The sequence below is a fragment of the Poecilia reticulata genome, chromosome 9 (assembly GCF_904066995.2).
Source record: "Poecilia reticulata chromosome 9, P_reticulata-male-v2, whole genome shotgun sequence".
Lineage (NCBI taxonomy): Eukaryota > Metazoa > Chordata > Actinopteri > Cyprinodontiformes > Poeciliidae > Poecilia > Poecilia reticulata.
The window spans coordinates 30,178,839-30,205,407 of record NC_088838.1 but is presented as its reverse complement, the minus strand read 5'-3'; the positions used below and the strand labels follow the sequence as shown (position 1 = coordinate 30,205,407).

Below are 26,569 nucleotides of genomic sequence, written 5' to 3'. Positions count from 1 at the left end.
CTGTAACTCTGCAGTTTGTCTGGGAGACTCATCGGCTTTTTTATTGGCAACAGATTTATGTTTTTGTGGAGCTCTTGAGCTTGGCAGCGGCCCCAGTTTGACCACAGCTCTTCACCAGAGGGGCACTTTGCCTTGCTAAATGGTACCCTGACAGTCAAAAGTAAACTTTCCGAGTCGTTCAGTGTCACCATGACGAGAATAACTTCCTGATGTCACTGCCCTGATTTTCATTTTAACCCCATCGGAATGGAAATCTTTCACCAGATGCGTGTCTGCTGGTTTTGGATCCGCCCTGCTTCCGTACTCGAATGTTTTTCCTTCCTAATTCTCTCACAGCTGTGTCGAAGCAGGAGTGTTTCTGCTCCTCGGGGAACAACAAATCATGTCAGAGCGACAACGCAACGGCATGCTCTGGTATCAATTTTCCAGCACATGGAATAAGAGCTTCACTTAAATCGCAGCAGAAGGAAAGCTGGACCCTTGGAGATTTTCGGGATATTAGTGTCCATCATGCTTAGCTGAAGCTTTTTCTGGAAGCTAACGCGTTCATCGGCTTTAAATCTTAAAGTTCTCAGTGATTTGTTTTGAAGATAAATTTTTTTTAAAGTACTGCAGCTAACGATTAATCAATTACTCCGACAATTAATCGATTAATCAGATTTTTTAAATTGCCATATGCTGCAGATTTTCCATTTAACCATTTAAGCTTATTTTAGACAATGATAAAGACATGCAAAAAAATCCAAATAAACAAATAATTAAAACATTTTATTGCTGAAGATGCAGTGAAATAGCATTCCTTTAGTCTACGCTTGATGATTTGAAGCATTGCTAAAAAATCTACAAAATAAATTATGTGTTGAGAATTTTTTCTGAACAGATCATTTAATAATTAATAATTGGACGCAAAAGGTACTTAGTAGGAGAATTAACAGAATTTGAGCCAGATGAAGCTAAAAATGCAATTTGTTACAGACAGGGGTTTTTTTAAATCTAAAATTTAAAACTGTATGTATTTTTTGTGCAGTTTTGGCTTAAAGTTCTGAGTATGTTGATTTGTTCAGCAAATTTACACTCAGATTAATTGATTTACTAAATTAGTTGACGATTAATTTGAATAATTGATTAATCACGATAATCTGATTGTTTTGTTCAGGGTTTTTCATGAAGGTTGGAAGTCCTGGCTCATTTCCAACAATCATTTTCTACAATATCAAATTTTAAATCAATTTGGTAATCTATGAAAAAAGTTAAATTCAGATGCTTTTTCTTGAATGCAGGAACTTTTGCAGAAATTTGAGCTTGAACAAGTCAAATACCTCCTCACCAGCTTCGTGCAGATGTTTGGGGTTGCACATCTGCAGAGTTTCAGTGGGTTGTTTTTGTGCTGAGCTGCAATAATGAAGCACAGATGGTTTTAGAGGAATAATCTGGGTCACACTGACATCTGCTGTGAGGTTCCTGGTTGTATTCTCTGTTTGGGTTTCAGGTGTTTACTGCACGTTTTTGGCCAATCTGTTGGAATATGTCAAGTTGTTGCTCTTAGTGTCATCCATCGAGATCTTAAAGATGACATATACGGCTTTTTGAAGGAATGCTATAGACCAGTGTTTCTCAACCTTTTTTGGGCCAGCGCCCCCCCCCCCAGCGTTTATCCAGGTCCCTCACCACCCCCCAATAAAGAATTTGTAGGCTACTTTGCACTGACTATTATTTTATCATTAATATTACTATCACTATTGTAGATGTTTTGATTTTTATGCTTGTTTCTGTATTTATCACCAAACATAATTTCCCAGAGAACAAAAAAGTCATGGGAATAGAAATTATTTTCACAGGCGTTTATGAAAAATGCAATGAACATTCAAGTTAAAATCAGTAGGCCTAACAGCAGCCAGAGTGGAAAAAATATTCTTATTTGGTGTCATTTTCTATTTGTTAAATATTCCACAAAATGACCAGATAAAAGATGAACAACATGCCAGTTTAAACTTTGATCTATTAGCAAAACGACTGAGCTCTGCAACATTAAAACATGGATAGAACTGTAACTACATTAATCATAGCTCTTATTCTCTTCAGTGTTTCTGTCGGTTTCTGGTGGTGCAGCTCCGTGCTGCCTTCAGGAGAATGGGACATCAGAGTATCAACCATAAATTTTCACCCACATGGCATTTATTGTGCAAACCAGAGCTTTCAGTATAAAAACAAAAGTTCCAGATCCTTTTAATGCCATACAAATATGAGACAGAAACATGGATTATATCTTTATACCTATTGATTTATAGATTAATAGTTTTACTGGACAGAAATTACAAAGAACAAATCTGGTTCTTAATCGAATCCTAATGAGTAAAATTGAAAGTGTCATGGAGTCATCAGCCTCATGACATTAACACTGACATGAAAAATAATATTGAAGAAATATATCAAATCTAATTAAAAACATAAATAAGTGATCAGTTATTTACTGTTATGGTCTGTAAGATATATTTATTCTCAGTACTAGATGTGGTCTCAACAAACCCATGACACTTCAACAATATTATTTTACCTTTTATCTGGAAATAGTGTCTGTTTATTTTTGCCATACAGTCCTCTGTATTAATTATTTCTCTAAAGGTCTTGCCATACCAGTTTATTTCTATGTATTTACTTTAGTTTCTTAGTTTATTCTTGCATTTTGTTCTTCATTCATTTCCATTTAGTTTCATTTGATTAGTTTTATCCTCTCTTGGTTTATTGCTATGTCCACTTTAGTTTCTTTCCTGTTGCTAGATTTATTTTATCGTTTATGTACCGGTACCGCCCACGTTGAGAACCGCTACTATAGACAGATTCCTTTTTAGTTTTTGTTGCTGTTTGGATAAAAACCTCAGATCTCCAAAAGTGTACATTTTCAAGAAATTGAAAATTCATAGTGTTTGGTCGAAGTCACATACTTTTTGCATTTGAAACCTCTATAATAAGCATTATTAGATATGCATGAAAAGGCACAGTGGGAACTGTCTTGTTGGGAATCTTTCAATGTCTCGCAATTCTGATTTTTAGTGTTTCAATTCAAACACTAGAGGAAAAGACAGTGTAAACAAATATAACTTTTATTGAAGACAATTGTATAACAATTTGTCAGTTTATATTTAAACAAAACAAGTTTGTGCGTAAAATCCTGCAACTTAATTACCAAAGTTAGATTAGCATAGCTGCCTGGCTTTTTCTTAATTAATATCAAATAACTATTCAAAATACTCGCATTTGACGATACGGCAGTATGCTTTTAAATAGGAGCAGCAAAAATAACAACTTAAACACGTTTTAAAATCGATTTTTGAGCATTTTGAATGGGATTTGCTTTTTTTATTTTTTAATTAATTTTTTTATGAAAACTTGGATACATCCCATTGAGAGCTGATGTTCTTATTGTGAATAAAATTGCTTTAATATTGCTAGTAAGTAATGTCTGACCTTTCTATCATTATTTATTCACTCACTTTAAGGTGTGTGGGTCGATATTTAATTAATTAAAACTGGTAAACACACTAACGCTAACAAACAAAATAAAACTGATGAAAAATGCAGAAAAATTATAACTGTGATCACAAGGTTGTGAAGCTGCTTTTCAAAGATAAAGGATAAAATAAATCAATGTGAAACACACTTTTTCTCTTCAGAAATTCAGGTTTTTATCTCTTAGATTAGGAACTCACTTTGCAAACATACTTTTCCAGGATGGCTAGTTTATTGTTGGTTTCCTTTTCTTTTTATACTTGGAGCCGTTTCTGTACGTCACTGAATACCTCCAGGCTTTTCCAGCCATTTGTTTTCTGCTGCTGATTAAAAACAGACTTAAACTGATTTGAGAAGCTAATCAACTAAATAGCTTTACAGCCATCTAATTCAGTTGATGGATAGCTTTGTTAGTGGGAGCCTGATGGGATGTGTTTCTCCCTCTGGCCACCAGGGGGCAGTGTAGGATCCTAAATCCACTGAAGCTCCTGTTCTACGAATCTAAAAAAAGCAACATTTTGCAGTGAAAGAGCAAATAATACAGAATGTGAGTCATGTTTTTGCTTTTCCTGTAAGTTAAGTCCCATTAATCCTGATGAAAGAGGTTTTTCTTCTGTTCTTAAACGTCTCTTGGTTTGAAAGTTGGTATTAAGTCGCTTTGTTTCCAACATTTATCCAATATATAAATAAGCAGACGCAATCTAAAAACAGTAATTATGGGAACTTAAGGCCAATTTAATGGAGTTTTGTCCTGCAGGATTACATTTGGATGTTTTTGTAGGCTAACATCCGATTTATTTTGTGTGTACACAAACATATTTCAGTGAATGTGTAAATAAGAAGAGGCGTTTTAGTTCCTTATACCTCTTTATTTATTTTTTTTTACCAGAGCGTTTCAATAAGAAGGAGCAGTTTATCCTGGTTGACATTTTTAATGTTTGCAGATGTTTCCTGCTCTTGTTTCAGTGTAAATATGGGATTTGAGGCTGAAAGCAGGAAAGTTAAACTGTACTTGAGTTTGTTTTCTTTTCCCATACTGTCCTGCTGCCATAGTGAGAGCAGAAACAACACAAGACCATCAATTCCCAGAGGCCTGACATGAGAATGGAGGAGTCAACGGTGCCTTCAGGGACACCTCCGACACCTCCACTTCACAGCACCCAAGCTAGTTTATTAGCTGACTGTCAATTTACTTATAAAGATCACAGTAGGAATGCTTTATCTTGACAAAAACCTGAAAAGCAGCTTGAGTTTGTTTTGGTTTACATCATTATTGCGTCATTACTAGAAATCTGAAACTAGAAATCTGCATCTGAAAACATCAGAATGTAAATACTTTGTTAATGTAGTTCCATTTTGTCATCTTCCTAAAATAATGGCCTACGCCTCCATGTTGCCAGAAGATGATTTAGGGAAGAAAAAAAAAAGAAAAACCTTTTGGCAAAAAATAATTGGCCATTATTTTAGGAAAGTTACAATTTGTTTTTAGTTGTTTTTAATTCTTTAAGATAGTTTTAAAGGATTTTTCATGGGGTTTTGATATATATTTATTTAGAGATGGGGAAAATAATATCAAGTTAAAATCTAGTATTTCATTTTTTATTAATTATTTGGTTTTGTTTTTTAATAATTGTTACATTTTTAGATAATTTAACATAAAAACTGAGAGCCACGGAATTAATTCAGAAAAGTGGAAAACATATAAAAATGATCAAACGTATTGAGATTACTTATTAAACATGGCGATTTACGTTCCGACCGTTGGATTTGAGTCGTTTCTTTGCCGAGTTGTCGTGTTTCCGACGTTCGTGAAGGCCTCATGAGGCAGTGGGCGGAACTTGTCGTGAGTCACGCTGATCCTGAACGCCTCAGACCGCAGGATGATCCAGCAGAGCTGATTTACCGTCAGTCGGAGCCGAAGCAGCTGCCGCGCTTCGCTTTGGACCAATAAAGAACAGAACCAACTAAAAAAAAACCAAAAAAAAAAAACCAAACAAACCTGCGGATAAAGATGCTTCTTCCGCCGCTGTGACCCGCCGAGCCTCCATGGTCTTTTCCCCGGGGATGCTAACCGAGGCGGGCAGCGTCAAGCCGGGACAGCTGCTCGAGATGTTCGACTCGTCGTGGAAGGTTCGGAGCATTTGGGACGGGGTGAAGCTGGAGGTGGTGGAGGACCGCAGCCCGGTGGTCCTGCACAGCTTCACCCATCTGGACCCGGACCTGCCCCTGGTCGAGGTGAGGAAGAGGAGGAGAAAGAGACTCCGGCCCGTTACAGTAGCTGGTTCTGTTTGTTGTGACTGGGAGAACTGAGAGTTTAGTGGGTCTGAATTGGACTTTATAGGTTAATTTAAACAAACAAAAATTAAAAGCATGTGATTTTTGTTTTTTTCTGGCCGCAATTCGTGCACTTTTATGTTTTCCACCATGAGATGTTCTGATTTTCTCTGAGGTTCTGGTGTAACAGGACAGAGGTAAATAATAGCAGATCATAAATACAGCTGCTCCTAACGCTGGCACGGGCCTACAGTTACAGCATGACTTGCTTTTCTGCAGCTTTCGCCCTTGTGGTTCTCTCCTCCTCTGCTCTCAGTCATTCAGTTAAACCACAGCTGAAAGCCCCCTGCAGCTGCATCCCTCAAATGTCACAAAACTTACAGGTTCTGTTTACATTCACGGTGCCCATATAGGTCAGATCTACTGTTTGAATCTAGTTTTGAAATATTTGTTCTTTAAAGGTGAGTAGTGTAGGGGAACTCCAAAGTCAGCATTTTAACCTGATTAATATGTTTTCTTTGCTCTTGAACCTGAAACAAAAATATAGCTTCTAAATTTTTATTGTTAGTTCCTTGATTAAAAAGTTTCCTTCAGTTTACTTTTTACATTTTTGTCGATTTCAGATTCAAGTTCATTGATTGCAGTTTACCATTATGCTACTTTATTAATTCATTGGACAAAAAAGGGGAAATATACATATTTGGAAATATGTAAATTTTTTTGAAGATTATGCAAATAGATGTATCTGGGAAAAAAAAATTATATAATCTGAAAACAAGAAATAAATATATACAATATTTGAAAAATATGTGTATATAATATGAAATAAATAAATATATATATTATATATATATATATATAGTATAATTTGAAAATATATAATGTAATTTGAAAAAATATATAATCTAATTTGGACAAAAAATATATTTTAAAAAGATATACACATAAAGTAATTTGAAAGAAATATAATTTGAAAAAAAAAGTATATATATAGTTTGAAAATATCCGTATACACACACATAAAAAAATTTGAAAAAGTATACAGTTTTTAAAAATTATTTTGAGAAAAATCTGTATTTTTTTTTTAAATTACAAGAGAGATTTGCTTTATATTATTCTTTAGTTTGGTATTAACCTTTATGCTGGTGCTGATCTCCAGTCTCCAGCCGAAGCAAAATGACGATTTGATAACAGAAAACTGTAACAGTCCTCAAAGAAAACCACCTGCCTTATAGAGGTTTCTCCCTTTATTTTGGTTATAAACCTGAAGATCATCAGTTGCTTGTTTATTTGCTGGTAACTGGCCGACTGATGTGTCGATCTGTTTTCGCGCCTCCTGTGGCTCCATGTGTTGGTCTGCTGGAGAAAATCCATGCAAGCAGAACATAAATCCATCCAGAAAATTCCCAGCTTTAATTACAGGGATCAGCTGCTGTAAAGTGATTAACGATGAGCGAAAAGTAAACAAACAGAGTCTGTGTTGATGTTTGTGTTTACAAAATAATCAGCTTGAATTTAATACATGAAAACAGCAATTATAGTGACAGCTGCTAGATAATACAGCACGTTATTACAGTTGTGATAGTTTATCTTTAAACCTGATCAATAGACTTAAGCAAACATGTAGACTGATCACTTGCTAAATTTATTAGTAGTTGTCGGATAAACATCCTTAATTAACTAAATAGTGTCTCTTTTTGCTGTGAAACAATAACAATGTATTGATATTTGCTCTGCTTCAGCAAATAGTATTATCTAAACTATAGTAAAGGGTGGAGCTCTTTTAGTTTCCCAAGATATGGCAAGTTAAATAATAAATAAATAACTTTACATCTCAGGGGGAAAGTAAAGGAAAAACATGACAGGTTGAAAGATGTACTACAGTTTATGACGTTCCAGTTGTTATTAATCAAAAGTAACTCTAAACAAATGAGTTTTTAGCTTTGATTTAAGTGGACTCTGCTCCAGCAGTTTTGCAGCTTTCTGGAAGTTTATTCCAGATTAAAGGAGCATAAAGACTCAATTCTGCTTCTTCAATTTTGGTTCTGACTGAGGATTAGAGTAGAACCAGTTGAAACAGCAACAGATTTTTAAAGTGCCTTAGCGCTTGGCAATTTAATGATTCATAAACCAACAACAGTATTTTAAAGCCTATTGTCTGAGCTACAGGGAGACGGCGTAGGGACGTTAGAGCTGGGTTGATGTGCTCTGTCTTCCTGGTTTTAGTCAGAACACCAGCAGCAGCTGTTATTTTTTTAGGCAGATCTGTGAAGATGGTGTTTTTAGTAAAAAGATAAACGCATGGATGAGTTTCTCTAATGCTGAGACATTAGTCCTCTAATCCTGGAAATGTTGTTCAGATGATGGAAGGCCAATTTTGTAACTGTCTTTATGTGACTCTGAATGTTCAGGTCAGAGTCCATCACTACACTCAGATTATTGGACAAGATAAAATTGTTTTTAGCTTTAAAAACTGAATATTAAGTTGGGAAAAGTTAAGACACATCCACACATTGATTTAGTCTAAGCATCTTCTCACCTGTTGACATCTTAACATAGATCTGTATGTCATCTGCATAGTTATAGTAACTGATCTACTTGTTATAATCAGAGGTAGTGTGAGCATGTAGGTTTTCAATAAAGGAGACCCAGGATGCAACTGTAGCGAACCCCTCATACAATTAATAAAAACATTACATGTTAAACTACTAATCAGGATGTGAATCTTTTTCTCACCACTTGATTTTATTGCTTAGTCGTAGCAAATCTCTAAAAAGCAACAGAAAAATGAAAGGGAAACATCCGATTTTTAACGTTTTAGAGCTGAAATCAAAGAGTTTTTCTCTGGATTTTGGAGATACAACTTGTGCAACACGAGGACGTCCTAGAAGAAACTGTGTCTGGGTTCACTCAGAGCTTATCTTGCTTTTAGAGGCTGGATGATGTAGTTGCCTGAGCCTCCCAGAGTCATTGTGGGTTAACGTTGCAGAACTGTGTGTGTGTGTGTGTGTGTGTGTGTGTGTGGAAGACACTTTAATTAACAGATGATTCAGAGATGGACCAGCGGTTTCTTGTATCTAGTATATTGTTGAACATGTAGACATGTAGCATGACGCGGCTGTGGGAGTGTTACCTTCTGTCAAAGTCCAGATTAATTTAACAGCCTTTCTACGTCTTCCTCCAAGTCTGAAAAGTTATGGTGGAAAAAATTAAATGATGCATGAAGAAAGTCTTTTAAGTTTCCAGACTTTATTCCTTATAGCATAAGGCAAAAAGCTTCTGATAAAGTGCTTAATAGAGGGATTTTAAATGCAAAACACGTCATTGCCACATAATACCTCAGCTTTTTGTTTCATTTTTTTAGATTGTTTGAGATAAATAGGCTCTCATTCATATTAAAAAAAGCCAATTTTTAGACACTTTTAGCTCAGTTTTTATATTAATGCCTAAAATTCAAAGCATCAAAACCTCAATTTGAGTTTTTTTTTTATTTTACATAAAAAGAAAATGATTATAAACTGTTTAAAATGATAATTTAGAGACAGTTTGTACTCTTTTGTGCCGGTGTAAGTTTAAAACAGACTTGTTTTGGACCGATTCTGACCAGAAATCATTTGTTTTACTTCTTCTGAAGTGTTTCCCATTTGATTAGATATAAAGGTTAGATCGGAGTGTCCACCAGGATAAGATGTTCTGCTTGGACTCTCCATCAGATCCAGACCGGTTTATCAGAACCTCCCATTGGTTTCTCCTGTTAACCTGTTGTTACTCCCATCTAATCCTCTGCTTTAACACCAATTACTCATGGCTTATCCTCCTCCCTACGGTGGCCCAGGAGGGTTCCTCCACAATCGGTGGCTTTCTTTCGCCTCCCGCTGCTCGGCTTTATTCGATGCAGCGGTCTGCACAAAGCCGAGTTGGGCTTTGTGCAGACAGCGCCAGCGTTTGGCTGGATCAGGTGGCTTTCGTACGAACCTTTGATGTCTGATAACATTTTCATTGTTGGTGATTCTGTGTATGAGCTGAACATCAGCGATCCGTGTGGTTCAGATTCTGCTTTTGTCTGCGTTTGATTTCATTTAGTCACGTCTGCAAACATCGTCAAGTCAAACGTATTCAGGGGCCGAAACAAACGGAGAGAAAAAAACCTAAAATATTAAATGAAACCCACCAATTGTTCCAATGCTTTTAGGTTCAGTTGAGCAAATATATTCTCAAAATTTGAGTCAAAAACTCTTGCAGCGTTTAGTTGAGTTTAATAAATTGGATAAAAGCAAAGTCGCATTTTCAGTAAAAGTCTCTGGAAAGACGTAGTTTTACTTACAGCATTTGGAAAAAGACAATGCTTTGTGTCACATTTAACTTTTTCCATTGAAATAACATTTAAGTCATTAATAATGCAAGTTCTCCCTCTCAAAAACAAACATGAATTTTGTGAAAAGCACTTAGTCCTGGAACTGGAAGACATTTAAAATATCCAAAATAAAGCACAATAATCAAAAACAATAAATAAAAATCACACACAACCGAAACCATAATGATGTCTCTAAACAAAATTGCCCTTCAAAAAACACCAACAATCATAATTTAAATTATTGATCTCATTTAATTGATTAATTGACCCATTCCTGGTGAGCGGTCGTGTAAGTGACGGTGAAATCGGACTCTCGCTCTTCCTGTCTCCGTTTTCTGAGCCAATGATGACTCAGCCAGCAGTTCCCAGATGAACCCAGTAACACAGTGTGACTCCACTTATCCCAGAGGGAAGAAATAACCCTGAACACAATCAAAAAAAAAAAGAAAGCACAGTGTCTTATTACAGAACAGCACACATAATTAAGCTTCCCTTGATGTCCTGTGGGTGTCCGTTGCTCTGTGTGTTCTCACCGTGCTCCTCCACATTATCTGGAGCTTAAAAAAAATTTAAAAAGACACAAAGTTGAGTCAGTTTCCTACAGCTAAGATGTGATTCTGCTGCTTATTTAATGCCTGGGTGTACAAATTTGTCACGTGGGCCAAAGAAAAGAGAGAAAACTAAAATCAAGCAAATAAAGTAGTAATTTTTTGTTGTTGTTTTTATGGAAGAAGGAGGTTATTTGCTGTTCATCCTAAACATAAAAAGTATTTTGCAAGTTTGTTGCAAGAAAATCATCTTATCAAATTATTTTGGGCTCAATATAACATTTATTTTTCAGTTATAAGTACAGAATTGTTTAGTCATGGCTAAATAGTTTAGTCATGATGACTAGCATTGGTTTTAGCTGGTAAGTTGTCAACATGATGTTCAAAATTTTAAATGTATGTTTGCTATATAAAAGAAAAGGGTCAGCTTTGCTACTAATTGTCAACACTATGACAACTACATAACAAGGTCAGGAAAAAGTTTTAATTAAGAAAAAAATAGTGAGGGAGAGGGAAGTTGCTATGGCAACGTGTCTGCGTGTAGCGCAGCCGACACAGCGTGATAAAAAGTTGTTTTGAGTTGCTAACATTTTTTCTGTGCTGTGGCGCACTGCACTAAGTTAATACTACCTACAGCTCCAGTTTCATTTTGTTAAAATAAAATAAAAGCCGATTTTGGTGCAGCAAAGTCAGTAAAATCTCTGGATAAACATGGATCTCCTTTATATAAACATAGATCCAGCAATTATTACCAACATCCAGAAGAGAATGTTGGTAATAATTTCACCCTGACTTAAAAATAAAAAGTCAATTTGTATCATTCTCAAGCTGCATTTGGGGGCCACACAAACTCGGTTCAAGGGCCACAAATGGCCCCCAAGCCACACTTTGGACACTGATTTAATGACTGAAACATGAGCAGCAGGAGCGGGACTCTGCACAGAGGAGCTTTTGTTTCAAAGCAGCCGAATCCAAGCGTTAAAAAGAAAAAAGAAAAATCGGACAGCTGCAAGAATGTGACGGCCTGGAAAGTTACTTAATTCTTCCTGCTTCCTTAAACGAAGATTTGAAGACGTGTGTGTGTGTGTGTGTGTGTGTGTGTGTGTGTGTGTGTGTGTGTGTGTGTGTGTGTGTGTGTGTGTGTGTGTGTGTGTGTGTGTGTGTTGAGTCAGCTGGAGGAGAAGGTTCTGGAGGGATTTGATTTGATTCAGTGGGATTATCTTGCTCTCCTAGAGGGTGGAGAGGTTTTGTGTTTCCCTCCAGCTTCACTTAATGCTCCGGTTCTGGTTCTCCTGATACAAACATGTGACCGGCACTGTGGATCCAATTTAAAGTGAATGTTTTTCATCTTTCTGTTGTCTTAAAACACAAAGCTGATGCTATGGGAACATTTTTTTTATTCAGTATTGGCCTTTAAATTGCCATAAAATTTGAACCAAAAATTCACCAGACAGACAGACACCCGCACTTTTTGTTAAAGTTTTATAATTTTTTTATTGAAGGAATCTGATTTTTTTCTTTTGCCTGTTATTTTTTGCTAATTATATGAATTATTGTCATTTTGGTCGTTAAAATACCAACATTTTCACTGAACTTGATGATGTAAGTTTTAGGTATTAAATGATTGAGAAGTTGACCACTCGGTACTTGAGTAAACTTTTTACCAAACACGTTTTTACTCTTGCTTTAACAATTTCTCGGACAGCCACTCTTTACTTGAGTAAAAATATGTTGAAGTAGCACTACTCTTACTTGGGTACATTTTTTGGGTACTCTACCCGCCTCTGCTGCTCACTAACTTTCACTGATTAGTATAAAATTGAACAGAAGGTTTCCTGGATTCGGAGAACCCCCAGGCTGTGTGTTTAGATCCCAGAAGAGGATTTGAACGTTTGTTTACCCTCGCTTTCTGCTCTGCTGCCCCCTTCCAGATGACCTCACCTCCATTCAGTGCTCATTGTTGTGGAGGGGAAGTCTCTGGTTTGTGCTCCGGGGCCGCAGCGTTGGCTTTGTTCAGCTGTTTACTGTTTCGGGGGGAAGGGGTTAGTGTTGCCTCTCTGCAGCGGGGGTTTCCCTGCACACACACATTTAGGTTCTGCCTCACAGGGGCTTTCTAGCCATCCAAGCAGGTGTGTTTATTTTCTCTCCATGAGCTTTGGCAGACCCCCTACCGACACTCCCAGAGCGCCGCTTGGCTCAGAGCGAAGGGTATTCCCTTTTTCCCAGAACGTCAGTGTTGTACCGAACCAGAACCAGGTGGCTGCGGTTTTTAAGACATCAGATATAAAAGCAGATGTTTTATAATAAACTTTTTTATTCAAGATGGTTGATGGAACGACTGGATCCATTTGCCAACTGATGATTATTTTAGTAACCGATTGTTCGGACGATTAATCAGATAAAATCTGCACATTCTTCAGCTTTTTTATTTAATCACATCACAAGCCTTTTTTACACAATATTAGAAATGCATTAAAAGACGTAAATAAACCATTTAATTCCTTTGTTTAAATAAGTAAATAAACATTCTGTTGCCCAAAATGCAGTAATATAGCATTAATTTAGTGTACATTAGATCATTTGTAGCAAAGAATGCATAGATAAAAAATATAGTTTACTAAAATGTTGATTATTATTTGGATCAATAATTTGAGAGATAAAGATTCTTAATGTTTTGTTTTGTTTTGTTTTCAGAATTTGGACCAGGTGAAGCTAAACTTTGCCACTTGATGAGCTTTAGGTAGAACATATTTACAGCAACATACTGCATTATTAATATTGGATATCAATAATCGCCCAAATTTTCATATCAGTCACCTCCGCTTGAAATGCATTTCTAAAATTGTATAAAAAGGCTTAATTGAAAAATGTTTTTAATCCGATTAATCGATTACCGCCCTTTGACATTTTTTATTAACTTTTTCCAAACAAGATTTGCAGCCGTCAAAGGAAATAATTTCGTAATTTTCTGGAGCAGTTTGGATTTGATCAGATCAGTTTGGGTTTGACGATACGGCTCGATTGATTTCCTATCAGTCGTTGATGAAATTCTTGAGTTGCTCTGCCAGTAACTTCTGGTTAAGTTTTCTATGTTTTAAAGTGGCGTTTTCCTGTTTGTAACCAGGATGGTTGATGAAGATCTGAGTCGCACTGAAGGAATGTGAGACCAGCTCATCATCATCAATCATCTTCACCATCATGCCCAAACTGCACCTTTCAGATTCGAGTTCATCAGACTGTCGAGGAAGCGTTGGCGGACTGCCTTTCTGGTGGTTAGATAGGAAACTTTTACCCACTTTGTAGGTAGCTTCAGGTGACGCTTTGTTGAAAGTATTGAGTTCTGTGTTTGTTTGGCTGATCGTGGAAACGGCAGGAATGAATAGGAGCTTTATATCAGGATCGGAGCGGGGCGCTGCCCTTGAGCTCTCTGTGTGTTGGAGGGTTTGAAGTGATAGCAGCCTCTGTGGTTTGCTTGATAAGCAGCTCCCTGCTGCCCAGGCCTTCAGTTGCAGCTGCTTCTTCACAATGAGCAGAATTTACAGCACTTTGTTTCTGCTCTCCTCGTTTGTCAGGAGTGTTTTTATGCAACTGATTTAGAAGACAAAATGTCTCTCATCCCTTTCAGAGCTGCTTGAGAGCTCCTCGTTTCTTTTAATTTGGATACTTCTGGCTTAGAGCTGACACAAAATGAAAAACTTGGAGAATTAAGTGGAAGGAAAAACTGTGCCAGAAAAAGAAAATTCTAAATTTCTGCTAATTTGTGCAGAACAAAATGTTTAACTTAATTTTAAGAACAAACCTGGGGTTTATTTTTTTTAGATTGGGTAATTCTGACTTACAACTGACAAAAACCCAACATTTGGAAAATTAAGTGGAAGGAAAAACTTTGCCAGACAAAGATAGCTTACATTTCTTCTTCTTTGTGCTGGAAGCATGTTTGATACACTTTTAATCACAAAACTGGTGATTATTACTTTTAATTTAATTAATTTGTGGCCTACAAAACCTGCCAAATTAAGTGGAAGGAAAAACTGTGCCAAAAAAAAAGCATATCACATTTTGCTACCATGTGCTGGAAAAAATGTTTAATGCAATTTTAATAACAAAGCTGGCATTTATTGCCTTCAGTTTTGATCCTTCTGGCCTACAGTTGACAAAAACTCAGCACATGGAAAATTAAGTGGAAGGAAAAACTGTGCCAGGAAAAAAAGTTATCTTACATTAATGCCACTTCATGCTGGAAGAAATATTTGTTAATGCAGTTTTACAAGTGAAACTGCTGTTTATTTCTTTTCATTTTGCTGATTCTGACTCACTGCAGATGAAAGCCTAAAACTTGGAAAATAAGGTGGAAAGAAAAACTGTGCCGTGTCTTTATCTTTAACTCAATGTTTTGAGGAAAATATGCAATAAACTCACAGGAAAAATGAGGATATAGGTTGATTTCTGTAGGAATTTTGCAGATTTGTGAAAAACTGTTGGGACTTATTGACGTAATCTGGAGTCTAGAGGGCCACATAGAAAGTTGTGGCGGGCCAGATTTGGCCCTCGGGCCTCGAGTTTGGCACATCAGCTTTTATAATGAAGAGTACATTTATAATAATAATAAAAAGAAGATACATCTCTAGCAATTTATAATTGGTCTGCTTTGATACCATTCAACTCTGTAAATTAGAGCTTGTTTCCATGGTGACGAACAGAGCAACTTGGCACAGGCAATGTTGTTGCTGAACAGATTCTGAACATTAAAAAAGAAGAAGCGTCAGTGTGTTTTCATAGCTGGACTCTGATGACGAACATGAAGTGAACATGATGTTCCAGCTTCCCTCTCATGGTGGTTCTGAGAGGTTCTGGATGTCCCTCGGGTCTGATTTGTCTGACCGGTGATTGGAAGCACGTTGCTCCGTGATTAAACTGGGAACAAAACCAGCTTTTACATTTCAATATGGATTCAGTTGTCTCAATATTTCAGAGATTTCAGACATCCATAAACTTTTATTTTTTACTATGCACACCTTTGCACTGATGTTAAAAGAGAAATCCTCTAGACCAGTGGTTCTTAACCTGGGTTCGATCGAACCCCAGGGGTTCGGCGGAGCCTCTGCCGCGGAGGTAAAGACACACTTGTGTAAAGTCGTGATGACGCCCCACTTTGCCATCACTTGCTGCAGAGGATCACGTTACATTGCTTAGCCAATCAGAGGATCACGTTACATTGCTTAGCCAATCAGAGGATCACGTTACATTGCTTAGCCAATCAGAGGATCACGTTACATTGCTTAGCCAATCAGAGCTGCGGAGGAGCCCTGATTGAAGGAGCTCCACTCTCAGCATGGATTTGAACTTGTGTCTTTATTTACTTCAGCAAAACTCAGTTCTTTTCGGGGTCGCTACTGCCTCTAGTGGCGAGGTGGAGTGTTACCACCTCCACGTCTCCATTGGTGGGGAGGGGAAGAGGAGGAATGAGAAGGGTTCGGTGAATGCGCATATGAAACTGGGGGGTTCGGTAGCTCAAAAAAGGTTAAGAACCACTGCTCTAGAGGAATTGCAATATTTGCTTTACATTTTATTGTTAAAAATGCGTCTTTGTTTTGTTTTTAGACATCGAATCTGACTAAAGTCGCAGCTAAGTGCTCCAGATGTGAGAACGTTCGGGGTTCACAGTTTTATTTCCGTTCGAAGCCCAACTGCATCACATTATTTCAATAATTTAAAACTAAGTTCATAGTGGATTAAAAAGAAGAAAATAAACCAAATGATGAAACTGAACTAGAGACTAGAAAGAAATGCTTGGTCACTGGTTGCCATGGTTACGATCGCTGTTTTTATCAGACACCATAAATGGCATTAAAATATTTATTCAAAACGGGGTTTTCAGTTCAGATTGCAAAAAAAAAAGTTTGAAACTGAAGGAAAAAAATTTATTTGAAAAAATATTTTAAACTAAAGCATTTTATTTAAAAAGATGTTTTAAACTGAAACAATTTTGAAACTGAAAAAAAAAATTTTTGAAACTGAAAAAAAAAATTATAAAACCAAAAAAATAAATTTTAAACCAAACAAATGTTTGGAGCTGGAAAAAAAAAGATTTTGTAACTAAAAAATGTTAAATTATACACTTCTTTAGTTAATAGAATAATAAATCTATTCTTAAAAATATTTTTTTTCCATATGTATCCCAACATTGTAACATTTAATTGTTTCCCAATCCATATTACATCTGTTTTTTATAATTAGCTCATGAATAAGTTGACTCAACTGAGTCGAGTTTCATTACTCATGACTCTATTAGGGTCCAGTTGTGAAACACTGATCCAGCTAATTCAGGATCAAACATTCATCACAAATCCGATCCTTTACAATAAGTTTGTTTTTCTCCATGCTTTTGGGAGAACGAGGAGGGGAAAAACCATTGTTGCAGCCTACAGAGGTCACATTCATGCAGCTTCTGCACAGACTGCAGCTTGTATTGTTGACCCTGTTATCCAGCTAGCTCTGTTTGGTAACCTGCTATTGTTGTTTGTGCACCGCCGCACACATGATTCACAAAGCGTGACTCAGAGCACAACGAGCAAACAAGAAAAGAGCGCAGCCGGGTCACACAGATGGCCGTGATTAAAGGCTTCACGTCTCAACGTTCTGCACCAGAACCGGCGCTCTCTAATCTGCATTAAACTGCTCCTCGAAAGCCGACTCGTCTTGTCAAGATGTCAGTGTGGACCTCAGCCTTTTCCGGCTCAGGACCATTTAACCCATTTAACTAACACTCACGGAGTGAGTAATTTGAAATTAACACAACATCTTAATATATGCAAGTGAAAATATTAGACTCTTATCTCACTTAATGTTGTTTTCTTTGACAAAATCATGAACGGGTCACTCAGGATGTTTTATTTAGAAATTCAAAGTGTTCATTCTAAGCTGTCCAATTATGTCAAACACATGGAAATCAAGAAAGAAGTTGTTCTTTACTACTAAATGTTGAGTGCATTAATAGCATTTCTGGGTTATTTGTAGTTGACAAGCATAATTAAAGCTTTGGGAGAAACAAAAATCCTCTTAATGCACCATTATATAAAAAAACCCACCAGAAAAAGACTGAGTTAGACTAAAACGTCTTTTTCTTTTTTAGAGCTCGACGCAGGAGATCGGCGAGGAGTCGGAGGAGGATGCCATCTTCACCATCACCCTGAGGAAAATGCAGCTCCACCAGTCGGCCAGCAAGGGACAGCGTTGGCTGGGTGTGGACACGGACTCCGCCCTGAGCCTGTACGAGACGTGCAAGGTGCGGACCATCAAGGCCGGCACGCTGGAGAGACTGGTGGAGTACATGGTGTCGGCCTTCAGGGGCAAAGACTCCACCTACGTCACCATCTTCCTCTGCACCTACCGATCCTTCGCCACCACCAAGCAGGTGCTGGATCTCCTGCTCAACAGGTAATGAAAACCTGCTGCTAAGCTGTCTGCTTATTACAGAGCTGAAACTGCTGAGTCATGAGAGAACAGAGTTGGGGTTGCCATGGTGATAACCGCTTTTTCTGGGGAGTGGAGGGAACCACGGGCAGACAAAAACTACTTCTCTAAATCGGATCAGATTCACCTTATCTTGGTAAATGAACAACATTACAAATTAGGAAACAAAACAAGCCAATAATTTACCAATAAAAGTAAGGAGTGAAACCAATCTCCAAGTTTAAACTTTCCTGCTCTTATTCAGACTAAATCTACTGTCCACAAGTTCACATACATGCATTCATGGTTGCACATATATGTACAGCTTTTATAATTTTACATTTTAAGGCTCTTTTAAAATTCACTGAAAAAGCACATAATTTTAAATCATCCTTCAGTTCATTCCATAGTTATACACCAACAACATCTAAATTGTACATTACGTTTTCTTTATCATGTTCAAGTATTAACAAATCTTGTAAATTGTATATACTCTCTCCTAATTTAAATAATTTCTGAATACCAGAAGGAAGACTTTTGTTCAATGCTTTGTACACCATTTCCAGTATCTTTAGACAAACAATGTCTTTAAATTTTAAAGTATTAATTTCAATAAATTCCACTTTATTAATAAGAATAATAGCTTTTCATTATCAAATTGCTATTTATTAAATTATCCCTCAATTGGTCACTGTGAAAAAACTGTAGGAAATTGTTAAAACTTGGAGACTTATTATGCAAAATTCATTTTTTTGCTCATTTTTGTACTTTCATTTGGGTTTCGGCTGCTTCTAAAAAAAAAGCTCCAAGTCTTAAAAGAAAAAAAAAAAAATCACCCAGCCATTTTTTAATGTTTTTGTTGGAAAATGAGCCATATCATTTGATGTTCCTGATACACAGATGTCATTTTTCTTGGTCGCTGGTATAAAATTGATCTCTTGTGCTTTCAGGTACGCCAAACTCCAAAACGTTCCTGCAGCTTCTGCACACAGAGTCTCCCAGGACGACTGCACGGAGCTGAGAAAGTGAGTGTCAACTGTTTCTGCTCAAATTCAACTGAAAACCCAGTTAATTTACTGATAATCAGTGAGATGAAACCTCCACTCCATCACGAAGGGCCACTGTCACCAAACAGGTCGTCTCTGTTGTTCAAGTCTTTGTTCTGGACACATTCGTTAGTTTTTTTTTATTTTAGATGTTTAGATCTGAGCCTGCAGTTGATGAACAGCTGATTGTAAAACGTCCAGAGAAAAACCCACATTCCACATTCTTCCCACTTTCCCTTTCCTAGTGTGGGCTTTTTGGAGTTTCAACCACGGCTGAACGGATGCATGCAGGAATCCAGTGGTTAGACCGAAGAACGTGTTTGCAGCAGCAGAAATTTGTTAATTTGATACGGACAGACGTTTAATGTAGAGTTGGGCGATAAGTAAAGATTATTGATTAATCAAATTTTTAGTTTTTGAAGATTTATGTTTTTGGAAATCTGGATTTTTTTTCCCACCAAAGCATTTTTTGGGTTTCCACAGTCCAGAGTGATGTCAGGATGTGTAAGGCGGCCATCTTGTTTAACAAACATGTTTTATAATTTCTATTTATTTGAATTCAGGTCAACTGTATAACAAAATATAAAGGCAAGCTTATGCTTTTTCCTTTTATTACAACAATAATGTCATAACATTACAAGAATACAGTGGTTTGACAATAAAGTTGAAAAAAAAAATACAAGATAAAATCGAAATAATACAAGAATAAACTCATATCAGGAAAACTTCAATAAAAAAAATGTAAAATGAGGAATGTTTAGCATTTTTTCTCTCATTAAAACAACTTTCCTCATCATTTTAACACATTCTTTTCTGGTTAAATTGCATTTTTTTCTGCTAATAATAAGACGTTATCATAATTAAACAGAAATTCTCATAGCTTGACTCTAATATATTCTTGAGAATATTTTTTGTAATTTCTTTTTTTTAGAAAAGAAAGTGAGCTAAATAAAAATAATAAAAATCAGATCTATGAAAAAAAAAGTCATCTGAGATTTTATTATTTACTCCCAGGTCAAAACTGCAGAAAATACAAAACATTCCTAAGCAAATATTTAATGCAAATACATTAGTACACTTTAAAAAAGACAAAACTAATTATAGGAGCATGTTTTAACTGAGTAATTCCTTAGATTATTTCACCTGGAATAAAATATTTTCCCCATGTAATAAAAAAGTCATCTGCCAGTTAAATTTTTTAATCAATATTAAGGAATTACTTACTCAAAACAAGCTTCTATTTTTTGCAGAAAAGTTATTTTTGCCTTTTTCTAAGTACTAAGACATTTGCAGTTAACCTAGAATGAAATATTTGGTAATATTTTGTGTTTTTGCAGTGAATGTGTCACCAGATTGTTGTTTAATGAGGTTACTTGTGCGTTTCAGCACCGTCTCGTCCATCCTGGGCGCGTGGTTGGACCAGTACTCCGAGGATTTCTGGAGCCCTCCGAACTACGAATGTCTGCACCAACTCCTGGCCTACCTCCACCTCCACTTCCCCGGCTCGGACCTGGAGCGCCGCGCACGCAACCTGCTGGCCCACTTCCACCGCCGACAGCAGTGTGAGCCCGATCCCGATGGTATGAAGGCAGGACAGGAGAAGAGAGGGATTTATTTATTTAAAATGATAAAAACAGATGCAGATGAGTTTTAGATGAGCAGGGCTTTGATCAAGCTCAGATGGATGCAGCGTTTTGGAAAAAAAACTTTATTTTTCTGCTGATTTTTTTGTTCAGGGGAACACATTGGCTGCCCGTTCGCCACGCAGGAAGAGAGCGGCTTTGAGGACGAGCTTCCTGCTTTCAGCTTCCTGTCGTTTGACCCCATCATGGTGGCGGAGCAGTTCACGCTCATGGACGCGGTGAGCCGGTTTTCCTTCCCTCGTCAGCAGATTTATTCACATTGACGTCTGAAAATCAGGTGCCAGGAGTTTTGTTGACTGTAATGGAAACTTTCTGATCCAAGAGGGGAAAATAGTTCTTCATTTCAGTTGGAAATGGAGCTGCATTTACAGACAGCTCAAGATTTTCTAGTTTTTTTTCCCGCCTGAAAATCAAATGAGTGTTATGGTGGAATATTTGATTATTACCCATTATATATTATTTGGAAATATATAGCTTAAATTGATTTGTTTAGTTTTTTTCTGTATGTTTTCTTGGTTTATTTAAATGTTTTACTGTGTAATTAACAGTTCCAGGACAGAGTGTGAAGCTGAACAGCAGTAAAAGTTTCCTCTGCTGGTTTTTGTAATCATAGAGCGTCTTTGAAAAGCTTCATGCACCTGCAGCCTTTACAACGCAAAGAGCCGTTTTTCCCCTCAGTCCAGATAAATTAAACTCATTTAGAGGTCCTAATATAACCTGACCTTTAAAAAACAAAGAAAAAACTTATTTTGATTTGTTTGCTTGTCGTTTTTATATTTTTAAGATTTAAAATAAAGAAAAATATAAAACCTTTGCAAACAAAAGCTGAATGTTTTTTTTTCTTCAATTGGATGTTATTTTTGCAAAAATGATGGGGAAAAAAGCACATGGTGTTCAACCCAATAAGAAAAGTGGATCTAAAAACATTACTGCTACATTAAGTGTTTCATCAAAAACTGAAAAACAGCTTAAAACTTCATTTTATTTTATATTTAAAAGCAACAGGTATTTATCAATTTCAGCCTATATTAAGTTATTAAAGATCAACTGTGTCTTCTTTTGTTAAAATTACTGTGTATGCAAATAATCTTTTCTCATCACCCACTAGGTAAACATATTGATTTTTAAAATGCCTCTACACTGAGAACAAATTAATATAAAACTGAATTGAAACTTTCTTAGGTTTTACTATAGAAAAAAATACTGTGAACATTGAATAGAGCTAGTAATGACTCTGAAAATGTGGAAAAATTTAGTATGTCTGAATTGTTCTGCATGTCAGCTACTCAGATTAACTAAAATATAAAGTTTTATCTCATAACATGAGAAGCAAAACTGATTAAACCCATTTTTGTCTCTGTATCCTCCTGTCTGCTCAGGACCTGTTCAAGAAGGTGGTGCCGTACCACTGCCTGGGCGGCATTTGGTCTCAGCGGGACAAGAAGGGCAAAGAGCACCTGGCTCCCACTATCCGAGCCACTGTGGCCCAGTTCAACTCTGTGACCAACTGTGTGATCACCACCTGCCTGAGCAACCCGGCGCTGAAGCCCAACCAGAGAGCCCGGCTCATCGAGAGGTGGATCGATGTGGCGCGGGTGAGCTGCACCGCCTGGAACCAGAAAACATTTCAAATATGCAAAATAAACTAACAAAAACAACAGTAATTAACATGGGTTATGGAGACCCGCTGACCAAAACTGCATTTCAGGAAATAATGACTGTTGTCCAAATGGAAATTATCATTTTAATTTATCATGACATTAATTGATGTATTGCTTATTGTGACAGGATTAACTTTAAGCAGTTAAGCTGCTTCAGAGTTGCCGTTTCCGTTTGTCTCACCTGATCGTTGTTCCCATTAGGAATGTCGGATCCTGAAGAACTTCTCCTCTTTGCGAGCGATCCTCTCTGCCCTGCAGTGCAACTCCATCCACCGCCTGAAGAGGACCTGGGACGAAGTGGCTCGGTAGGTTTGGACTCTGGACTTGGACGGATCTTTCCTGAGGGGATTCCTGACTCTGGTTTCTGCTTCTGTTCACAGGGAAAGCGTCAGAACCTTCAGAGAGCTTTCCGAAATCTTCTCAGACGACAATAACTATTCCTTGAGTCGAGAGCTGCTGGTGAAGGTGGGTCTCGTCTTTTAAGCACCACAGAGTAAAAATGCTTGAGAGAAATGAAACAGGTAATAATTACATAGAAATTAATCCAAATTAATCGAAAAGTGTCACTGGCAACTCAGAATTTGGTGGGGGATTTTCTGTGTTGTTGGTGTTACATCAATATTTTAAAGGTTACCTGTAAAGGTTACCTTAGCTTCTTTTGGTGAAAATGAGCCGTTTCAAAAGCCTCTGGAATGCCCGTTACCTAGCAACCCCAGCAGAGCTCTGCCTATCACCTAGCAACCCAAACTGAGCTCTGCCTATCACCTAGCAACCCAAGCTGAGCTCCTGCACGTTTGGTCAGCTGGTTGTACCGCTGTATGCACTGTACAATGGCTGCTGGAAAAGACGAGAAAGTGTTTTCTTGTTTACTTACCATCCAGAAACCACTTGCTGCATTTCTGTTGATTGTGCAGGAGGCTCCACTAATGCTTTTCAAAGAGGTCACCTTTAAATGTTATTGGTTGAAATTATGAAATTATAAGGTCTAATTTCAGCATTAAAATCACAGCTAACCCGTGAGCTCCATGTTTTTGTCCTAGACGTATAAAACAGTCAGTGCGCATTGCGTAACTTGGACCAACGACAGCTGAGCGGATAGCAGCAGGATGTGACCTCGTCACTTCGCTGTGGCTGTAAGAGAACATCCTGCAGAGCAGTTGGTGTTCCTGTAGATCTGAGCCAAGTTCTGGGTCGGATCTGGGCTCCCCTGATGCCATTTAGCAGTTTAATCACAGCTGAATTTTACTTTATTCCAAATAAAACTCAACTATTTCTATCAAGCTTTTTTTGTCAGTAAATATAGTTTATAGTTTATCGATCTAAATAAAACTGGCAAGACTATTTTTCTTTATTTAATTTAGACTTCTAGAAAAGCCTGGGCAATAAATCAGTAACAATGTAGATTCTGATAGAGATTTGATAAGTATCAGTACATCTGATGGAATATTCAATAATCTCAATGAACTCCAATCCAGAGCCGCTCAGCATTCTGGGAGATGTAGGCCAGGCCTGTCACAGTAGCACATTTTACTAGATGATAAATTGTCCCAGAGGTTCATGCGATAAACGATAATATTGTTGTTTTTGAGACCACTTTAAAGCAATTCAGTGCTAATGGCATAATGATGCGAGAACACATTTTCAAAGATCAATAAACTTTAAATTCTAATGAACATTTAACACAAGAACTGGAAGATATTTTAAATTTCCAAAATAAATAAACAAAACAATAGAAACAACAAAATAAAATTAATCATGAAGTCAAAGTTGTCCTTCAGAAAAAGGGCTAATTGAGACTGAAGACTTTTGCCATCCGGTTTTTGGGAGAAAAATAATAAATTACACAAATGGAAATTATTAACCTCCTTTAAATTATTGTGTGAATAATTGATTTATTGCATATTTCAACAGCCCTAATAAAGGCAGAGAAAAGCTACACTGGTGGAATGAACCAACTAACTCACTCTCTCTTTGGTTACCTAGCAACTCACTCATTCTTTGGTTACTTAGCAACAACCTGTTGAGTAACTGCCGCAGCAGTAGTTTAAAGTTCCGCCACTGCTGATTAAAAATTAAAAAACCACAGTGTGGAGTGAAAACTTTGGATAAAGCGGGAAAAGTCAGATATTTAAAACAAAAAACTGGTCAATAATCATTGATATCTACTGATGTGAAACGTTTATATTGACCAACAGTTTATAAAATCCTGGTTTCCATTGTCTTAAGTAAGGTTTGTGTCCGTTTTATTTGGTCCAAGCTGCCCAGCTGGACACAGGGAAAATCAGAATCGGGTTTTTGCTGCAGGTGTTTTTCAGCTTGAACATCTGGAACAGCTTTCCTCTTAGCAACAATCTGCAGTTCCAGGAAAGCTGACGTGAACTCAGGACCGCATTTTTGTGTAACCTGAGAGCTTAAAGCTGGGGGCCTCCAGTGAGGGAATCCCTGCTGACGTCAGAGGGAGGAAACCCTGTAGATAACGCCGCTGATGGCCGGACTTCAGGGCGTTGCCTCCCTTTCTGTCTATCTCCTCAGTCCAGGCTGCGTTCGCATATAACTAGAGCCTCAGCGACTCACTCAGGAATTTTTCTTCCCATTTTTCCTTTCCAAGGGTCAACAGACTTTCTTTTTTTTCAGCCTCATAAACTAACCCTGAACTAGTTTATTTCCTTTAACTCCATGACCTGATTAGTAGGCTTCATGCAATACTTTAAATCCTTGGAAATACTTGAATTTCAACACTGCAAAAACACAAACTCTTACCAAGTATTTTTGGTGTAGCTTCTAGTTTAAATATTATAGTACACGTAAAATAAGACTAACTTATAAGTAACTATTCAGGAGTTTCAAGGCAATAATTTGTTAATTTTGATGTAAAAATTCTAGATCCACTGTCAGATTATTTCGCTTATAACATGAGAAAATTGTCTTGTTAAACAAAATTGTCCTTCAAAAAGATGGTTATTAAGACCAATGCACCAGACTGAACTGAAATAAATGTGAACTGAGCAAATGTGTGTTTGAGTGGATGTTTCTGCATGTTTTGCTTTTAAAATCTAGAAAACTCCCAGCAGATAAAAAGTTGCTAAAACATGAACATGTTGTTGTTTCTGCAGGAGGGAACCTCAAAGTTTGCAACTTTAGAAATCAACCCCAAACGAGCTCAGAGGAGACACCAGCAGCAGAGAGACTTGGTGAGACCCGATTCACGTGAAGAAAAGCTGTTAATGAACCTCAGAAAAAACTGAGGAACAGTACATGTGCCATCTAGTGGTGGGTGATGGTACTGCGCCCCATCTGACGATTCCTTGTTTCACTCTAGATCTTATGGCAGCGTATTAGGGACATACAAAGTACAAAACAATAAAAATTATGAGAAAGAAATCATATTGCGAGAATAAACTTGTATGAGAATAAGGTAATAATAAGAATAAAGGCATAATATTATGAGAATAAAGTCAAAATAATACAAGAAAGTTGCAATAAAATGAGGATAAAGTCATATTTCAAGAATAAATTAATAAATCAAAGTTCAAGAATAAATACATAAAATTATTGGAATGAATTCATAATAATTAAAGAATGAAGTCAAAATTATGAGAACAAATTCTTAAAATTACAAGAATAAGTTCATAATATAACGAGAATAAAGTCAAAATGATACAAGAATAAAGTCGTAAATGTATCCTCATAATACTATAACTTTATTCTCATATTGTTCTGAATTAATTTTTTTATTTCAACTTTATTCTTGTAATAGTATGAATTATTTTTATTTTCTTATATGTACCCCTTATATGTATTAAACTTGCAAAAGAGTTTTTTTGTCTCTAATGATTCAGTTATGTTTCGGTAGATAATCTTTAAATCATTTATGTGTTGCATGTTTGAGTCTGTCAGTAATTATCCCTCTGTGAACAGGGAGTCATGCAGGGGACCATTCCTTATTTGGGAACATTCCTAACGGACCTGGTGATGATGGACACTGCCATGAAGGATTACACAGAGGTCAGCCATTTTGTTTTTTCTGTTTGTACATCCTCCCACGAGTTCTTTAAGTGATGAGTTCTGAGTTTTGAATTTACGG

At 36.9% G+C, this 26,569-nt stretch overlaps 1 protein-coding gene across 7 annotated transcripts in view; it reads left to right on the top strand.

Annotated features, from left to right (window-relative positions):
• Nucleotides 1–26,569, top strand: part of LOC103469838 (ral guanine nucleotide dissociation stimulator) — a 57,946-nt gene that overhangs the window by 23,648 nt on the left and 7,729 nt on the right. For 4 of the 7 annotated variants that reach the window (XM_008417798.3, XM_008417795.3, XM_008417797.3 and 1 more), the window contains exons 2-10: nt 17,816–18,120; nt 19,086–19,160; nt 20,568–20,761; nt 20,918–21,042; nt 22,204–22,419; nt 22,687–22,790; nt 22,866–22,950; nt 25,599–25,676; nt 26,404–26,490. In XM_008417798.3, the coding sequence (XP_008416020.1) occupies nt 17,816–18,120; nt 19,086–19,160; nt 20,568–20,761; nt 20,918–21,042; nt 22,204–22,419; nt 22,687–22,790; nt 22,866–22,950; nt 25,599–25,676; nt 26,404–26,490 (1,269 nt within the window). Of the gene's footprint in view, nt 1–5,229; nt 5,743–17,815; nt 18,121–19,085; nt 19,161–20,567; nt 20,762–20,917; nt 21,043–22,203; nt 22,420–22,686; nt 22,791–22,865; nt 22,951–25,598; nt 25,677–26,403; nt 26,491–26,569 lie in introns of those variants that run through there. The other 3 variants (XM_008417794.3, XM_008417792.3, XM_008417793.3) reach the window with 3 other exon arrangements.